Raw genomic sequence first — 20,415 nt, 5'->3', positions numbered from 1 at the left:
AACCAGTCGAAGTAATCGGATCATAGAACTGTTTTCTTTGTTTCTGTTGTTGTGGACTTTGAAAATACCTTAAATTTCTTTATTTTTTTAATTTTTATCAGCAACCTAATTTACAGTGAAAATTTCAAATATAAAACATAATTTATTACTAACTTTGGATTTTTACTACTTTTTTCGTAGGTTAATCTCCCATGATATTTATTTAGTTGTATAATACATTTTAGATATTTGATTATTGTTATCGATAGACAAATGATCGCTGATTTACCAGGGTAGAAAAGATCCTAATTATTCAAAATTGAACGCCCTCAAGAAACTTGTATTGATACTATATTTGACATTTGATTTGTTACATGTCAAAGCTACCTAAGTGAAACGTCAATATTAAGAAAATTGGTTATCTTTCCGTTATAATAATTATTGAATATGCCGCCTTTAGTTGAAAAATCAACTGAAAATATAACTGTAAATGAGGACGACAAAAAAAATTTATGGTCTCAAATTTTGCATGACGTCCAAAAAAATGGCAATCCCAAATTATCCCCACATAAACAAATACTTGTCTTGGGTGACAACGAATCTGGAAAAACTACCATGGTAGCTAAACTTCAAGGTAAATATTGAAATATGGTTTTTATATTGTCTTTATGTAATAACATCTTTAGGTATTGAGAATTCCAGTAAAGGTTCTGGATTAGAATATGCTTATATTGATGTAAGAGATGATTATAGAGATGATCACACCAGGTTGAGTGTGTGGGTTTTGGATGGAGATCCAGCTCATGTAGATCTTCTTAAATTTGCCCTTAACGAGGAAACATTTCAGGTACCCATATATATATATATATATATATATATATATATATATATATATATATATATATATATATATATATATATATATATATATATATATATACACTTATTAATGCTATATATATTCAATTATTAATTTTTTTTCCAGGAAACGCTTGTAATTTTAACTGTGTCAATGACTACACCTTGGGGTATATTAGAACAATTACAACATTGGGCTTCTGTTTTGGCTGATTATCTTGATAAATTGAAACTTGATATTGATTTGAGACAGGCTAGAAAGCAACTAATGATTAAAATGTGGCTAGATTATGTAGAACCAGGAGATGAATTAGATCCTGCTTCGCCTATGAAGAGGAGCTCTAGAAATTTAGGAGATGATGATGAATTATTTGATGGAAATTCATTACCTGAAGGTATGTACTACAATTTTCCTTAATATTCAACTTTTAAGCTATTAAAGTATGTTTATTACCTCAAATTAATATATATGTTTTGTTGGCATTATTTTTTGTAATATCTTACATTTTATATTTTTTCCTATAAGTATTAATTAATTTGGAATATCTGGAACTGTTGGTTATGTTCATAATGAACACACTATGTGGTTGTTGGTTTTTATACTCAAAACAGTGTAGGTTTTCCATCATGTGCCTAATATGTCAGCAACAAAATTCATATGAATCAAATCAAAATTTCTCAGTAGTAATAATCCCTATGAATAATATTTCAAAGGTCGATCTCTAGGGATTGGTTATAAAAAAATAAATTCAACTTTTTAGTTGTTTTTATTTATTTATAATGGTTAACAGACATATTTAGCAAAACTTTAATGATAAAAATGTCGATATACTTACTCTACTGGGTGAATAAGATCCAAAATTAATATTAGTTACGTTGGCTTATTAGTAGAGAGCTGATTTTTTTCAGGACAATTTGAATTTTATAGAAGTAGGCTCATATTGATGTAGAAAAGTGACGTAATAGTCAGTCTACCAACTGAGTGGACTCTTAACGAAATTAAAAATAAAACTTTATAAACCAATTTTTTTTGGGAGGAATAGGGTATAGAAAATAGAAATAGAAGATTCCTTGAAAATCGACGTTTTGGTAAATATATTACACTATTATCAGGACAACACATACATAAAAATATCCATAACAGAAGTCAGAAATAAAATTTAAACACATAGGTATTAGAAATACAAATGAACTATTGAAAAGTTCTAACTGAAACTAAAAGCCCTTATAAGTAGTACCTGGTACTTTACAGTAGCAATCATTAACAAACAAATGAAAAATTACAAAAGTTACATTGATTTATTGCTCCTCAAAATCTGTATTGCCAAAAATATTCTATTTTTAATATCTAAACGGCTAAAATAAAACTTTGTTACCAATTTTTTCTATCAGTGTAGGCACAAATTATTACTCCATGTAAGCAAAATTATGAAGTGACAGGTAGAAACACTGAGATGTTCTATTTTAATGAGACAAGATGTAACTTAGTATATTTGTGCCGATGGTGTTAGAATTCTAATGCATGTTGGATCTACATTAAAGGTGTCGTACATTATGCAATTTTTTTTTGTACAATATCATTGCAGATAATATATAAAGTTGAAGCAACTTTTTGTGCATTTTTTCCTGCAATAAATTAATAGAAAATCTTCTAGTTTCCAGGGTCATTTTTATGCATTTTTGGTAATGATTACATGAAATGGCATGCAGTAGAGTACAGGCAACAAAAAATAATTACATACAATAATATTGTATGAAAAAATGCAAAATACATGACCAGAGACTGATTTAAACATTGACTGTCCTGGGCTATTCACAATTTGCTCCCCTCATTACTTAGAACCTCTATGATGAAACTTACATTAAATTACCAAGAATTTCAGATACTGGTGGAAAATCACACTGTATATATAATACTATATAATACTACTACATTACTACTTGTACTATGATTGTAATCCTAATTTTTCTTCATTTTATTTATACATAATTTATCCATTTCAAAGGACCAAGCAATGTAATTGTGGGAGTTGGTATAGTTGTAGTAAATAGTGTGTTCATTGCAACCATTAAGTACATGTCCATGGTACTATATTCATACCCGTTTGAAACAAATATGTCATTGTAGGTACTCTTACAAGTAATCTAGGTCTGGATATAGTAGTTGTGGTAACAAAAACAGACTTTATACAAAATTTGGAAAAGGAGCAAGATTACAGAGATGAACATCTAGATTTCATGCAGCAATGGATAAGAAAATTCTGTCTGCAATATGGAGCAGCTCTCTTCTACACTAGTGCAAAAGAGGATAAAAACTGCGATTTATTATATAAATATTTAACTCATCGTATTTATGGCTTTCCGTTTCATACACCGGCTCTAGTTGTTGAAAAAGATGCAGTATTTATACCCGCCGGTTGGGACAATATGAAAAAAATTTGCATTTTATATGAAAATATGCACTCTTGTACGCCTGAAAATTATTACAGGGATGTAATAGTACAGCCAGTTACTAGAAAAGCTATAAATAGAGAAACCGAGATAATTGCTGAAGATGAACAAGCATTTTTGACTAGACAGCAACAGATTTCGTTTGGAGGAGGTGCTCCATCTATCCGCTTAGGAGAATCACCAGCTAGACCACCCATTGGAGGTAAGTATTGTCTTTTTAATATTTATATCTTGTTGAACAAATATTTTTATCATTATTAATGGGTTTTGGTAGATTTTTCTGAAAAAACATAACTAAATGGCATGTAATTCTTTATTTTCACATTATATTTAGGAATCCAAGGTTCTCCTAGGAAACTGGATGGCTCAAAGGTAGTTAGTTCACCAGGAGGTGAAGGTGTTTTGGCTAATTTCTTTAATTCTCTTCTGTATAAAAAAACTGGCAGTCCGGGCGGAGGTGCTTCAAAAATTTCAGGGGCAGAAAGTTTACCGGATAAAAGTATGAGAACAGATGCTGCAGCAGAACTAGATCGATTAGCCAGAGGTGCAGGTAAAAAGCTTCCTGTTTCTACTACACCAAATGCACATAAAGGGTGAGTATCAAGAAAATTATTTTACAGATTGTATCATCTTGAAAAATAAATAATTGATTGAAACTATAAACAAATTGAATCAATAATGTGAAACGTTTTAGATGTTATTATCTCTTGAGCTTCTTTTGAGTTTCAAAGTTTTCAACAGAGTGTTCTTTCTGTTATTATTAAACCTATTCGACTTAGATTTGTCGAGTTTCCTAAGAAATAATTTTTTTTTTCAAATTCATTAAAGAATTGAAATATGTTGACTTTGATTAAAAATATATCATGTGACTGGACTTTTTTAGAACTGGTACTGGAAGTACAGAAACTAATCCAGATCTTGATGAAACATCCAAAGGTGATAAAAAAAATTCAACTGGATCTAGTATTACACATGATGCAGGTGTCGATTTTAATGCTTCTGATTGTTAAAAATATTTTCTATAATAAGTAATGTAATTTTTATTGTTTTATTTAAGCTTTCTAATAAATATCCCTGTGATAACTTTTTTTTTATTATTTGTTCTTAGATTTCCTTAATGCTATTATAAGAATAATAATTTATATTAATTTCTATATTTCAATTAAATTTTGTCTTCATCAAATGTTTTTTTTTTACCTCTAACTCAAAATACTTTCTAATACAGTTTTATTCAGTATTTTCACATCCTCTCAAACATACCTCACACCCAATTAATTGAAAAAGTGCTTTAACAATATTTATAAATATCAACTCTAAAATTCCCATTTCTACATTTTTTCCATTTAATTCATTAAATTTCATTGTTTTCTGGTAATATACTTTAAAAAATTGAACAGTTTTTGCTATTTCAGGCAAAATTGATAAATTTGAAAATATATATAAATTACCATTTTAAATTTCGCGCCTAATAAAATTTGAGTCTAACAGCATTTTGTAAGATATCAATAGACAACGCCACTGTAATAAAAAACCAAGTGATCGTGGCCAGAACTACAAAGTAGTTGATCTGTGATTAATTCACGTACTAGTAATGCACTGGCTGTTATAGCGATGATTCAAACAATATTTTGTTGAAATTTAAAAAAAGAAGACGAGTGTTACCTAACCTCAAAATTTTATTTGTATCTAACCTTTAAGAAAATATAAATAGGGGTGTATAATTTAGTCGTAATAATGCAGAATTCTACAGAGTGTCAATTACAAATTAGATTTATAACTAAACAAGAAATGTGAGTATCGATAACTTCAATCTTCGATTTTCTTCAGCACGTTTATATTTCAGTTATGCAGTTCCAGATGTACCCCTTTCAGTACCCCAAGCGATAGATACGAGTTCTTTAAATGCATTAATAAATCAGTTATTGAAAGAAAGTAATTTCGATTATTTGAAACCGATAGAATTTGATTTTCTTGCAATTGGGGAACTATTGAGAGTTCCTCTTATTAACCATTTACAAGAACGGAATGTATCAACAGAAACTACTATAGATATTGAATATTTAGAAAGAACTCCAGCTCCGGAACCAAAAAATTCCTTGTTGCATGATGATTGGATATGTGGAATAGAAACATTGGACAAATGGTAAGAAAATGTAACTTTCATAAAATATTCATCTGGATGAATAATTTTTTAGGATATTAACAGGATGTTATGATAACTCCATAAATATATGGACAACACATGGAAAACTGATAAAATCTTCAAAGGAACACAAAAATATGGTAAAATCTGTTACATGGATAGATAAATCTGATGCTAGTAAAGGATTTATCAGTGTATCTCATGATTTAACAGCATTGGTGTGGTCATTTCAGCCTGGTAAGTTATATTTCACACATTGTATCCTATTTTACTAATGATACAATGAAAGTGTAACTTTGTTGATATAAATTTCTTATTACACACGATATCACATAAATAAATATTTGAATAGAAAAGTTATGCCTTTTAAAATACATATTGGAATAACAAGAAGCATTTATGTACCTTCTTCAGTTGGTTGATATTTCTGTCTTCAATTACAATACAGGTGGGATGATTTTATACACTAACTTGACCAATCCTATGCACTAAACAATTCACTAATAATGATGTACACTTAATCACTTGTCACATTTACTATAACATAATTGTGTGGCTGTTGGACCATTGCTTTATATATCCAAAAGCATTCTAGATCCTTCAACTTCTGGAAGTTTCTGGTTTGCTTTTCTTGGAAATTGTCTGTGAACAGCCAGAAAATAATAATCTAAATGACTCACAAAAAAATTCAAACAAATAGTGCATCCTCCAAACTTTATCTACGATAACATGTTAGAACAAAACTGTTCCATAGCACCTCTCACACTGATATACTATGGTGGTAAACACTGGAGAACTAGAACGATTATAAGGTCAGAGATAATAAACTACAAGAAGTTTATATTAACTAACCATCAACTGAGGTGCGCCACAGGTCAGAGTGGCAACGTTCATGGAGAATTGAATCTAATTGGGAATACTAGCAGATTACTGTTAGAGACCTACCAGAAGCCAAATATTCACAACATCATAGCTATTTATTGTACATTAAGGAATATTTTTCTAAGTGTTAGAGATTTTTGTACTTATAAAAATATATGTCTTTATGTCACAAAGAAAATTGATGTGTCAATTTTTCTATTGATATATTATTGTTTGGTGACCAAAGTACATTAAAAAAAATTAAATATTATTGACCAGTGTAATTAACAAAAATAATAAAGTTTAAAATTGAAGGTTGTGCATAAATAAACAATAAAACTAAGAGTTTTGTTGAAAATTTTTATTTAATTCGTTTTTTAATTTTATCCCTTATAAGTTATAAGGCAATTAATTGCACAGGAGCTCTTTTCTTTTTTCCATTATCTAGAGCAATACATTTAATCACATAAAGTGATGAAATTATTTAAGGTTCCAGAAACTTCAGTTCTTGTGTAAATTTCAAAATTTAAACATCCCAATAATTCACTTCACAACCATTCCAATACAGTATCTGCCATGTCAGCACTCACAACAAACGATTTTAAAAAAATTAAATACCTCACTTCAATTTGATTTTGTTATTTTACAAAAAAAAGGCCAATTGATTTTGGTTAATAATCTGTTAATCCAGAAGGAAATTGATAACAATTCATTTAATTTTTCAGGTACTGATAATGTAACACCAAAAGCAGTTTTAAGGGGTCACGAAAGAGGTATAGATAGTGTTGGTGTCAGTCCAAATGCATTAAGAATAGCAACTGGAGGTTGGGATACAAATTTAAAACTATGGACTACAAGTTTGGAAGAAGAGGCAAATGAACCAGCACACAAAAAGAGCAGAAATAATAACAGTGTGATAACCAAAACACCGATTAGTACTCTTAAAGGGCATAAAGAAACTGTTTCAGATATAAACTGGATTGATAATTATGTAGTATCCACCATTTCAATGGACCACACTATTAAATTTTGGGATGCCGAAGTAAGTTATTTAAATAAATGCATAAATATAAACCATATTATATTAAAATCTCATTTTTAAGCTATGTGGTATAAAGAATGAAATTGTCGGTCAAAAAGCATATCTCAGTTCCTCTTGGTCGCCATTATCAAATGCGCTCTTGGCTTCATCTGCAGATAGACACATCCGTTTATACGACCCAAGATCTACAGAAGGATCTTTATGTAAAACCACTTTTACGTCCCATACTTTATGGGTTAGTTCTGTGATGTGGTCGACATATGATGAGCATTTGTTTTTGTCTGGAGGATACGATTCTGCTGTGAAAATGTGGGATACTCGAAGTCCTAAAGCACCTCTTTACAATCTACAAGGACACGAGGGACAAGTTTTAAAAGTGGATTGGTCAAACAGGAAATACATGGTGTCAGGGGGTAGTGATAATAGTGTACACATTTTTAAGAATAAACATATTTAATAAAATAGGTTACAAAAACAAAAATTCTTTTCAATTTATATCATACTATTGCTATCTTTGTAGATTTATGTGTTTATCTCCAAGTTGAAAACGATGAATTACTGAAAAGAGAATATTAATTATTTTTACAGTTTATAGATCACAATAAGGCATTTGACTAATCTGTTGAGCACTTAAAAGATAATTATTTGAAAAAATATAGATATAAAATAAAAAAAACTCACCCAGAAAAAGGCAACGATGTTGGCGTCGCCGTTTGCTGAGCTAAACTCCCGAATCCTACAGTATTCTGATTTGCCAAATTTCCAAAACCAGTATTGGTATTATCGGTACTTCCAAATGAAGCTAAAAGAAAAAAATAAAATCATTGTGTAAAAATTAACTAGTAACTGTGACAATGCCTCAGTCAACAAAGGCTTGAGACAAGGGTGCTGCATCTCCCCAACACATTATAAATATATGTTTCTAAAACCCTAATAAAATGGAAGAAGAAATGCAAAGGAATGGGATCCAAATCGACAATGACACTTAGTCTGTCGAAGAAGAAGGAACTGAACAATGGCGAACACAGCTCCAACCAGTCGACGCGGTGGTTTTGGTGACCAAACTTTTTTATTACTTAACATCCCTTGGTATTTGAGGTATAAATGGAAAGTTTGAAACTATGATTTCTTATTTAAGCCCCTTTAGGTATTTTTCCAAAAACTGACCAAATATTTTTAAGAGTTCAATCCAAATCTTATGGACCATTTACCTGCTGGTGTGTTAGATCCAAAAACTTTCGGAGGACTTCCAAATGTAGGTGCGCCTCCAAAGGTTGAGGCTCCTCCAAAAGTGGGGCTAGCTCCAAACGCAGGTTGTGCGGATCCTCCAAAAACAGGTGGGGCCCCGAAACCTCCAGGTTTTTGGAAACTTCCTGGCGAGCCAAAGCCGGTTTGTACGACTCCGCTACCGCCACTACTGAAGTTTCCGGCTTGTGGACTTCCAAACGTCGATTGTTGTCCAAAAGCACTTTGTCCGAAAGTAGGTTGTTGACCGAACCCACCCGAAGTCCCAAAGGAAGATGATCCGAAAGTACCTTGTGTGTTACTTCCAAATATACTACCAGTAGAACTACCAAATATGGATGCGGTAGCAGTTGTAGGAGTTTGAAAAGTCGACGGTCTGCTAAAAGGATTTTGTTGCGCCTGACCGAATGTTGAACTACCACCAAATATACTATTGGTTGTTGATGGGGTACCACCAACATTTAATCCTCCAAAACCAAGATTACTGTTTGCCGCTTGAGCAAAACTAAACGCGTTACTTGATGCCGAACCAAAACTATTACTAGATGTACTTGGAGCGCCAAATGCTGTTCCTCCCGAACCAAAAATACTGTTTGAAGTTGTAGTGGTATTGAATATTGAACCGGAATTGGAACCAAACGTTGCCGGTTGGCCAAAAGCAGTTGTTGTAGTTGGGGTAGAACCAAACGTTGCCGGTTGACCAAAAGCAGTTGTCGTTGGGGTAGAACCAAACGTTGCCGGTTGACCAAAAGCAGTTGTCGTTGAGGTAGAACCAAACGTTGCCGGTTGACCAAAAGCAGTTGTCGTTGGGGTTGAACCAAACGTTGTAGAACCAAATATGGAATTGGATGATTGACCAAATACAGATGTGGTACTCGGAGCTCCGAATATTGACGCTGAAGTAACAACTGGAGCTGGCGATCCAAATATTGAACTTTGAGTGGTAGCAGCGCCAAACGCAGAGTTGTGAGTACTACTGAAGATAGATCCTGAAGAAGCAGGAGGGGCTCCGAATATGGATTGAGAAGTTGTGGAACTATTACCAAAAACTGTCGCTTGTGTAGAAGGAGCAGAGCCACCAAAAATAGAAGCCGATGAGGCTGGAGAACCAAATCCAGTAGCTTGAGTAGATGTAGGTTGTCCAAATATAGAAGATTGGCTGGTTGTTGGAGTACCGAAAATAGAAGACTGGCTTGAAACGGGCGTGGAGAAATTTGAAGGCGCAGTAGATTTACCAAATACTGAAGTACTTGTTACAGGGGTTCCGAATATAGCAGATACAGTAGTTGGTGAAGAATTGCTAAATATAAATCCTTTGGTGGGGTCTGATGTTGTTGTAGCACCTCCAAAAATAGAAGTTTGCATCGTAGGTGTTCCTAAGATTGAAGCAGAAGTAGTTACAGCTGGACTACTGAATACAGAAGACTGTGAAGTAGTGACGGTACTACTAAATATAGGAGCCTGCGATGTAGTGGATACGTTACCAAATATAGTACCTTGTGTAGTAGTCGTGGAAATCGAAATTTGTGTTGTAACTACCTTATTATCAAATGGAAGCGCTTGTGTAGTAACAGCTAGATCTTGTTTAGTAGTGGAAGTGATAACTTCACTACTTACGTCAGACGTGTTAACAGTAGTAGGTGTGGTAGAAGTGATAATATTTGTAGAATCAGCGGAAGTTGTTGGAGAAGATACCGTCGATATTATATTAGACGATGAATTTATAGTCAAAACAGACGTTTTTGTTGATGGTATATTTGCACTTGAAGCAGAAGATTTTGGTGGAGAAAATATTGATGTAGTGGTACTAGATATGGGGGCACCAAATATAGATTTAGATGTAGGTGCAGTTGAAGCAGAAGAAAAAATGGACCCGGTACTAGATCCAAACATAAAAGAACCAGTACTAGGAGTAACGGTTACTGGTGTTATAGACAAACTAGTAGTTGTCGGAGTGAATATAGTTTTCATGGTAGAGGTTGAATTTTCCGAACTAGAATCTGGGATATTTTTAATTGTATTTATTGAAATGGTACTTGGTTCGACTGTTGCTGGACTTGTAGTATCAACCGTTACAGAAGCTTTAGGTTCAATTAATGAAGTAGTACTGGCAGGTGCTACTGTAGATTTAGGTGTAAACAATGAGCTTGCAACTGAAGATGAACTAATAGAACCAAACAGGGAGGTAGTTTGTGTAGTCACTGCTGTTGAAGTTATTGTCAGAGCTCCAAAATTAGGCAAAGATGTACTCTTAACAGCTGTAGTGGTGGATGTTGTTGCAATACCAACTGGTTTTACAATACTAGAAGCAGAAGTTGAATGTGGAGTTCCAAATGTAAAATTAGTCGCCTTGGAAGATGCTACCAATATTGGTTTAGTAACAGTTACTGTAGCAGTTGTTTGAGATGACATTGTAGTTTTTGGTGTATCAGTTGTACTTTTTCCAAATGAAAATAAAGATTGGGATGTAGGTAGGATAGAAACAGACGTTTCAGGTACCTTAGACAGTGTAACTATAGGTTTTAAAACAACATTAGTGGTAACAGCACCAGATGATTTTCCAAATGAGAAAGAAGTTGAAATTCCTTCAGTTTTAACAGAGTTATCAGGAGTTGATTTGGTATCGAAGCTAAAAACTGGTTTTGTAGAAGTCTGTGTGGTACCAAGAGTATTACCAAGACTAAATTGTGTTAATTGAATACCAGGCAACCATGTCGGAGACCCTGTTACAGCGGGGGAGAAAATGGAAACTGCTGGTGAGACTGAAGACAAAACAAAATTTTTTGATGCTTGAGTTGTTGGTACAAAAGCTGAAGAGATTGGAATTTGGTTTAAATTACTCAAAGTAGAAGCACTTTTGGATAGCGGTTGAAATGTACCGGTAGAAGGAGGTGCGATATTTTTGTCAAGACTTTTAAAAGTGAAAGATTTTGAAAGATCTTGTTGGGCAGGTGTATTTGGAGGTACAGTAGTAGGCCTGATGTCTTGTGACGGTTTCAAAGGTGTAGATTCGGAAAACTGTAGATTTTTAACAACAGCAGGTTTTGCTACAGGCGACATCTGAGCTCCTAATATCGAAATCATATGTTTGTTTTTATCGACTGGAGTTTTAATTCTAGAATAATTAAACGAAGGTTTTATGGCTGTTACATGGGAAATCTCCCTGTTTTTAAGGAAATCTTTGAGTTTATTCATTTTTGAAGAGGATAACTTTTTCTGTCGTTCTCTAGTCTGTTCATAAATAATTCGATGGTTACTTTCGGGGTCTATTTGGAGTCGCTTAAGATCTTCTTCTATTCGGTTTATATTTAATCCAACAAACAATGGAGGAGAGCTGCCCGATACCTTTCTTTGTTTGAGACGACCACTTATGTCTTTCAAAATGTAGCTCTGCAAAGAAATAAAAAAATTAGTCATTCTCATGACAGATTACTATAAAAAAAATATCAATAATCTGTTTTTTAGTTTTTTTACTGTGACGAATTAGACTAATTAAGTTTCTATTGTCTATGGAATTAAGGATGTAATGCTGCTATACAACCAAATATACCATAATATAATAAGAAAAGACCCATAAAAATTGAGCAGATAATAGAATTGGATTAAATCAAAATTTCACATGGATAAAAAGAATATACAGCACTGAGTATCACTAGAAAAAGTTCCTCCAGAACTTTGAAACAAAAAATTAAAAAAAAATTCCCAGTCGCTTCAAGAAGCCTCTGATGGGATTAGGTCTAGCAAAATCTGATGAATGTAGGTTCTATTGAGAGGTGGAAGAAATTTTGGAAAATCTATACCAATATTAAGCCAACACAATAAATACTTTTGCTAATCATGAGGCTGTGACAGATACTAGATTTCATCAGCCCTATAAGGTTGGAGTAGAAGATGTAGGTGATGACGATAATAGCACTAATACAATAGACCTACTGGAGTGCGTTAGAGCTATGGAACTGTGAGACGAACTGTAGATAGTGGCAAGAGCAGCATTGATACAGGGTACAATAGACCTACTGGAGTTCATTAAAACCCTGAGATTTGGAAGACGAGATGTAGATAGTGGTGAAAATAGCACTAATACAGGGGTACGATATACCTACTGGAGTGTGTTAGAGCTGCGGAACTGAGAGGTGAATTGTACATAGTGGCAAGAGCAGCATTGATACAGGATACAATAGACCTACTGGAATAGAAGAGCAAATTGGACATTGATTCTTCAATGTTAAATAAACTACATTACTATCTATGTATAAATTTACTATTAAAAATTATGATTGTGGTTAGAAGGTGTTTCCAAATACGGTCAGTATTGTGGTTTTCAAAAATTATTTAGTAATATTCCCTAGGATAGATTCCTTTTACAAGAGGATACTGGTCTTTGGCATTTGTTCAAACTGTAGCAGAACTTTTTGAACAAACAAGTAATAACCTTAACTTATGGATGAACTTGATTAACACATAGAAAGAATAGTATATTTGTAGTAACTATTTGAGGACGAATGAAACAAATCAGATGATTATTTTATTAAATAGTGGAGATTTTGATTTAAACTGTTTATTTTGTTGGTAAGCAATACTTTAAGCCTCTTTAAAGGGCCATCCAAGATACTGGGGGACAGTATAATTACTTGAAAGAAGTCAGCTAAGGTTGATCATTGGAATGATTACCGACTACTGGTATAAGACAACGCACCTCAAGATGATGGGCATCACAGAGGGTATTTAATGTACAATATGAATAAGTGAGGAGAGAACACATATCGTTCAACTATGATTATCTCCGACTCATCAATTATCTTTCAGAGTGTCCGATTTTATCAGAATATGATTCCAAATAATACTTCAATTAAATACTGAAATTATTGACAGTTCTTTCTTCATGCGAAAAAATGTTTGACATTCTCATTTACCTGTTTCTTTAAGATGGCATTCTGTCTCACCATAGCTTGAAAAATAGCCTCCATGGTTGGCATCTGAACTTGATGTGTTTTCTTTGTGTAATCCTGCAACACAATCAAACTTAAATACCTAAAAACATGTTTTCCACTAACTCATGAGAAATTTTGAAAAGTTTGTTTTGTACAGAAAAATGAAAAGTATTATATACAGTTTAAAAATAAAAAATGGCTATTTCCCGAGATTTATTTACCTGAAACTTATCCCACTGTTCATCTAAAGCTCTACTCGCTTGACTTAATTGGGAATCCAAATAATAAATTATTTTTTGAATATCGGATCGCCTTTTTTCAGTTGCAGAATCGAGTGGTTGGCTTTTTAAAATTCTACCCTTCGTTTCGTCTTTTGATGCAGTGAATCTGGACAGCGCTTCTTCGTACCAAGCCCAGGATAAAATCAAATTTTGTTTTAGTGAATGTATCTGATAAATATAAAACGTTGAGTATCAAAATGTCACAAGAAATAGTTGAAAACATACCTCTGCGCTTTCTCCTAAACTTACATCAACAATTTCTTTAATAAAGTCTTGAAAATCTTGTATCTCTTTCAATATCATAATTTTTTCCTCATTGGTACCAATATTTATATCAATACTCCTTCCTTGATGTAGAACAGCTTTTAATTCCGACTCTAAGCAGATACATTCGTCTTTTACCATTTTAGCAAATAAGGCTTGTGTTTCACCCTTTACTTTTTCATCTATAACCAATTTGGGATCTACAACTTTTGAAGCTTCTGATTTAGGCGTTTCTGGTGTTTGTATCTCAGGTGTAACAATTTTTGGAGTTTGTGGAGATTGAGGCTCAGTTTTTGTAGATACAAGAATTGGTTTGGCATCTGCCACCGGGGTTGGAGTTTTTAATGCAGCAAATATTGAACTGTACTTATCGTTTGATTGGGTACCCTACAAATATACTCATAATAATTATTTTGCGGTATAGTAATAATGCGATTACTTACCTTTGGTTGGGTATTGACAGGAGTTACACTAACAGTACATCCGAAAGTGAGAGTACTTTGTGGTTGAGCTTTAACGGGTGTCAGGGTAACTTGGCTTCCAAACAATGGTATGTTGTCCACTGGTTTACTAAATGCAGAGGTATTTGATGGGGTGGAAGGTTGTGGAATATTCAATATAGGAGCTGGCTGACTTGTAAACATAAAAGTGGATTTTGGTGGTTGTGAAATAGTTTGTGGCAAAGAAATTGTAGTTGGTTGGTTGGTTTTAATTGCCGGCTGTTGAGAAGGAAGAAAGGAAAACGTCGACTTGGTCTCTGGAGTTGTTCCTGAAGATTTGAAAAATTTGATGCACTAGTCATAGATTAACATTTTTCATTTAAATTTCATAGAAAATTATTTATTAACTTTTATTGATTTTCAGATAAAAGTAATTGAAATTGTTTTTATTATGTTGGTGGGTAAAACAGATTGTTGATCTAATTAAATTAGGAAAAGCCAAATTTATTAATGACCAAATTTGGCTTAAAATAGTAATTTTTGACCAAATTATATCGACAAAAGCTAATTTCAATTTAGGAAATTCATTTTTGACAAAATTAAAATAGGAAAAGTAATTATTTGAGCAAATTTGGCCGAAAAAAATTAATTTTTCATCAAATTATAATGAGGCAAGCCGATTATTGAACAAATTAAATGTAGAAAAGCAACTTTCTGATATATAAAATCAATATTTGACCAATTTTAACCAAGAAAAACAAATTGGTAACCAAATTGAGGTTAGAAGACTAGTTGCTGTTCAAATAAAACTGATTAAAGTCTATTTAGACTTGGAAAAGCTATTCCTTGGCTGAATTGACTGCAGAACACCTATTATTAACCAGATTGAAATCAGAAAAAGGATTTTCGATAAAATTAGAATTTTGCAAAACTAAACTTAGAACAGCAATTGCTTATTGCTATTTTTGGCTGAGAAAACTGATTGTTAGCCTAATTTTTAGTCAAATTAGATTTAGAAAATCTACTTTTGTCAAATTAAATATATAAATCCAAAATTTGATAATTTAAACAAAAAAAAAACAAACCTGTAACCATACTGAGGTTAGAAAATTAATTGCTGATGAAATTAAGCAATTTAGACTTTAAAAAGCCATTTTTTGATTTATTGACTTCAGAACATCATTTTTTATTAAAATTAAAATGAGGAAAACTATTTACAATCAAATAAAACTTATAAAAATCAAACTGATGGGGAACAAAAAGTATTTTGCTTTTATTAAATTTTTTGTAACTTCTAAAATAACCGAGATATGACCTTACAAATCTTAGCCTAACAGATGAATGATACTATTTTCAAACCCTTTTATAAATATAGGGCTAAGAAATTTAAAACTTTTATAAACTTATAGGTTATGAAATTCCCTATAAATCTACGTTTGGGGCGACTAAATTGCTTGAAAATTAACCGAGATATGACCAAAAAACTAAATACTTTTTTTTTTAAATTTTGGAGTATAAGTTGAAGTATGCAAAAGAATAAATACGTCTATAAATATTTGTTTCGAAATAAGGGATGATATATAAGGGTTTAACATTTAGGATGCAAAATATTTGAGTTAAACAGAAACGAAACGAGTCAATTTAATTAGTAAGTAAACCACCACATAGTAATTAAATAATATTTAATTGTATATTAAGCGGAGGTGCTTTATAAAAAATGAAATACATCAAACAGGGTTCAAATATTATAAATACTATATTAAAGCATTAAAGAACTTTTATTCAAACCTTAAAAGTATTTTTATACTCATTAAATGCTTAAACTTATGATTTTATTGACTTTTTTCAATAAGAGGTAGTTTTCACCCATAAGAGTAATAAGCACATATCAGCATAGGGTAAATTTTCAAAATAAGGGTGAGTCAAGCTTAATTTCATGCAAATCTATACAGGTTCAATAGTTCATGTCATAGTAATCATCGATAAATAGAAACAAGATTCAAACACTCACCTTTAATTTCTGTCCCATCACTTATTACAAAATAACCCATGCCACTAACGTCAATAATTGGATCAGGTGGGCAACAGATAGTAGGGATACCCTCTTTCAAATTAATTATATTATAAAAATAAATAATTCCTTGATGGCTTAAAAGTAACAAATAAGGAGATGGTGGTAATGTCCCTTCGCCCCATGGTAAAGGCTTTGTGTTACTGATATCTAACGCCATACCCAACGGAAGCGTTTCTTGTTTATCAGGTCCTAAAGGTAATTCTGCACGTGCGCAGTCAGATACATTCCATTGAGTCCATATTTCAGATACGGCGCCTAGTAACCCTAATTCCATACTATTCGACGATGATATCATTAAAAGATTCCTAAAATGAATAATATCGATAGATTTACATATGCATTAACATGCTTGTTATATATTTTATGAGTCAGGTATAACAACAAATCCCTTGATCGATTTCAAAATTAGTGAAATAATTTTCAATTTCCTATAGTGACCTTCAAGTTTCATGTACCGTTGAACCAATTTATTTTAATTTCACATTAAGAACAATCAGAATCCAGTTCTATAAGATGCTATCTGTTGATAAGTTTTCTAACTTTTGTTGCTCTTTTATATTTCATCTTTATTTTCCTGTCTCCAATTCTTCTTCCTCTTTTTCTTAGATTATCTATTATTTCTGTACATCATTTTTTCTCCATGTTCCTGTTTCCTCATTGTTTCCAAAACCCAGCATTTCCTGTATGTGTCCCATTATTCTTTCCTCCTTATATTCTTTCTAGTATTTTTCTTTGTGATCTTCATTTTTGTGTGTTTGATTATGATTTTTGTAACTTATCAATTTTGTTCGAATTGTTCATGGTCCATATAAATAATTTTTAATAACCGTATTGTGAGTCTTTTCGAAATCTATTAAAATTACATTACTCACAATCTCTTAATAAGTTTTCTCCATGATATTGGCCATTATTTCATAAACTATGTCTAGTAATGTGAGCTGATCTCCTCTATAGTTTTCATTTTAATTCTTTTTATCTTTTTTGAATTTTTGTGTCCCATGTGCCCCCAATAATTCTTATTAAATTGTAGATTTCCAACTTTAATGTACTTCCACCATATTTTATCACTTCTGATTTTATTTCTTCTCCAATTAATTTTCCGTTCAGTGAGTGATTTCCTTTTTCAATTATTGTGATATTTCTTTGTCATTTGTCTTTTCAATTTTCTTTGAAAGAAATAAAAAAAATATTTACATTATCTGATTTGAAACTACTCTACTGAAGAAACTGTATGAAGAATACAAGGATTTAATCAACTTTATTATTATTAATATATTGAATATTATTATTTATTATGAAATTGTAATAAATCAGAAAATGTTTTCTTACCAATGTTGTAGCAAAATCATATAAAACTGAGGCATTCTAACAGATCCACTATAACAAACATCTTCATAGTTAATATAATTAGTTTCTCCTGTCTTGGGTGCATTTATAACGATCAACTTAGCCTGTCCGTCTTTTTCAGAAGACTGATAAACTCCTATAAATTGATAATTTGATATCCAACATAATGAAATTAGAGAATGAGCTATTTCAAAAGTGGGAGCGTTGATTACTTTAACTGCTTTCAAATCCGGTTTGAACTGGGTGATATGACCATTTTTAGAACCAACTGCAAGTTGTTTGCCCTTCGGACTCCAACAGAAACTTGTACTTTGAGATGCTGCAGGAAGTTCATTAATTTCTACAGTATTATCTGAAAATTATAAATTTTCAATTATCGGGTTCTTAAGAGTCAATTTTAGATTTATTAACACGTTTTTTTTTATAAAAATACCATTTTGATAATATTTTGAATTATTTACCTTTAAAGTCATAATTACCAAGTGAACCATCGCTTTTACATGCAGTAAACATTCCCGGTAAAGATGGGTTCCAATTTACTTCAGTAACATAAATGCCAGGTGTAGCTGATAATCTTACTTCTCTTATAATACTTATATCATTTTTATAAAACGATAAGACATCGTAAAAAATACCAATAGGACAATTGTCTCTTTGTACAACCACTGCTAGTATAGTACTGTCACAGTTGACACAAACATGTTTAGGTGGAGACGGTAAAGAAATATTTCTTCTTGGGTAGTTCGTTATTTCTTTATCTTTGTGACTAAAATTTTCTACTGTCTTTAAATGTATAACTGAAACAGTAGAATTAATTGGAATTCATTTGAAGATTGGCAGAAGGTAGAATCCAGTCATATTATCAAAAATTTAAAAGTAATCTCAACAAAATAGGTAAGTAGCTTAAAAGAGTGTTACAAATACTATTACTATACTGTGCCAGCAGTTGTGGTTATATAATTTTATTTATGAAAATTAATTGAACTTCTTGAAAATAAAAAATGTTGACAGTATTTTAGTCTTTTCAAAGGAACCTACTCTGTTAATGATAATCCACGATTTAATTTACTTATATTATTAGTTTGTATATCGTCATAATTAAATATTTTATTAAAATTATGAATATACGGAGTTCAGTATTATAAAATTCATTACATGAAGGTGTAATTTATATATAAGAAGGGATGGGTTACAATAAAAACATTTCTGGATAATTTTTATTAATAGAAATTTAAATTTTATAGTAATTTTAATAAATTCATTCAAAGTCGTAACAAAGTGATTTACTGTGAAAGTGAATCTAGAATACAAATTAGAGCTTGATTAAAAAGTATCTTAGTTACATTAAAATTGTTAGATTGAATTTAATTTGAAATAAAAATTTGATTATTTTTGTAAGTTTAGAACTTTTGACTTAAGTAAAATTTATTGCTAAAGGAGTTGAAGTATAATATACAAAAATATACAATAATATTAAGTGCCAAGTAATATTAGTAAATCTAACTAACCAAAGTACAAATAAACTAAAGTAGAATAATTTTTTACCTACATAATTTCTAGTACTGAACCTTCAAACTTAAAATTAGTTCTCTTAATTTAACAGTTCCTCAATTGATAAAAAAGAAACATTTTTAAACTGTAATAGTTCAACATTTACTAAATAAAAAATAACAGTGGCAGAAAGACAAAGATTTATCAGTTGATGTACAGTCGGACATTTTATGTCCACACTTTATATAAACCCAAAAGATACTTCAAGACATTTTAATTTCAATGTGTATGTCTCTCTTACTGGCTGAAATATTAAGGAAAAATTTGCTTACAAATGAAAATCAATGAGTGGTCCATGACCACAAAAAGTTATTTTTTTTTCACAGATGAATTATTTGCAACATATAATTGACTATAATGTCTCTCGATTATTAGTACTCATTGACTATAATGTGGACCTAACGGTTTTTAAGTATTTTTAATCAAAGCTGCAAGGTAGGAGTCAAGTAAAGTTAAGGCCTTTTTATTCAAACATATACTATATAAAAAACACTTTTATAAATTTATAATATAGTCAACAATTCATTTACCTTTAAAGTACGCTCCGTTTGAACCTACAAATAAAAGACTATAACGACTAGCGCAGGATATTAAACTGTGATTGTTCTGAAAAGTTTCCACATCGCGATTCTCGAATATCTTCAGACTGCAATGTAATTTAAATTGGATATCCTAAGAATAAAATAGTTATTTTCTAGTACTTGCATATTGTTTTTTTCAATACATACATTGACATCAACAGGATCAGGACACGTTTTTAACATTATTTACATATATAATTCCTTAAACCAAAGAATTAATTTTTAAAAAACCAATAGTTCTTTCGCAGCAAAAATATTTCTAATAACCGAACTTTATTTCTTCTTTTTTACGATAGAAACACATTTCTACATAGATATGTGGATGCTTGGTTCAGAATTTAGACCGAACCAGTATAAAGAATATAAT

The 20,415-nt window shown here is 31.5% G+C and overlaps 3 protein-coding genes across 4 annotated transcripts; 2 read left to right on the top strand and 1 right to left on the bottom strand.

Annotated features, from left to right (window-relative positions):
* The first annotated feature begins 324 nt into the window (after window positions 1–324).
* LOC130452816 (cytoplasmic dynein 1 light intermediate chain 2) lies at window positions 325–4,471 on the top strand. The gene is made up of 6 exons (XM_056792274.1): window positions 325–613; window positions 666–826; window positions 965–1,232; window positions 2,966–3,490; window positions 3,623–3,881; window positions 4,172–4,471. Exons 1-6 carry the CDS (start codon window positions 427–429, stop codon window positions 4,296–4,298), a joined length of 1,527 nt encoding a protein of 508 aa, XP_056648252.1. The 5' UTR covers window positions 325–426; the 3' UTR covers window positions 4,299–4,471.
* Window positions 4,472–4,903: 432 nt separating this feature from the next.
* LOC130453265 (ribosome biogenesis protein WDR12 homolog) lies at window positions 4,904–7,815 on the top strand. The gene is made up of 5 exons (XM_056792903.1): window positions 4,904–5,078; window positions 5,132–5,431; window positions 5,484–5,668; window positions 7,018–7,334; window positions 7,396–7,815. The coding sequence occupies exons 1-5, from the start codon at window positions 5,023–5,025 to the stop codon at window positions 7,789–7,791; spliced, it is 1,254 nt and encodes a 417-aa protein (XP_056648881.1). The 5' UTR covers window positions 4,904–5,022; the 3' UTR covers window positions 7,792–7,815.
* Window positions 7,769–20,342, bottom strand: LOC130453264 (nuclear pore complex protein DDB_G0274915). 2 transcript variants are annotated; one of them, XM_056792901.1, is made up of 12 exons: window positions 20,196–20,342; window positions 19,998–20,139; window positions 18,378–18,713; window positions 17,899–18,268; window positions 16,507–16,874; window positions 14,499–14,824; window positions 14,017–14,442; window positions 13,732–13,959; window positions 13,493–13,585; window positions 8,546–11,969; window positions 8,016–8,136; window positions 7,769–7,892 (listed from the first exon to the last, which is right to left on the bottom strand). In XM_056792901.1, exons 1-12 carry the CDS (start codon window positions 20,229–20,231, stop codon window positions 7,865–7,867), a joined length of 5,898 nt encoding a protein of 1,965 aa, XP_056648879.1. In that variant the 5' UTR covers window positions 20,232–20,342; the 3' UTR covers window positions 7,769–7,864. The 2 variants fall into 2 exon arrangements, with proteins under 2 accessions (XP_056648879.1, XP_056648880.1); XM_056792902.1 differs by having other exon boundaries at window positions 14,499–14,812; window positions 20,196–20,324.
* Between the last annotated feature and the right edge of the window lie 73 nt (window positions 20,343–20,415).

Source organism: Diorhabda sublineata, chromosome 2, assembly GCF_026230105.1.
Source record: "Diorhabda sublineata isolate icDioSubl1.1 chromosome 2, icDioSubl1.1, whole genome shotgun sequence".
NCBI classification, from domain to species: Eukaryota; Metazoa; Arthropoda; class Insecta; order Coleoptera; family Chrysomelidae; genus Diorhabda; species Diorhabda sublineata.
The sequence above is the reverse complement of the archived record's forward strand: the minus strand, read 5'-3'. Positions and strand labels throughout refer to the sequence as shown.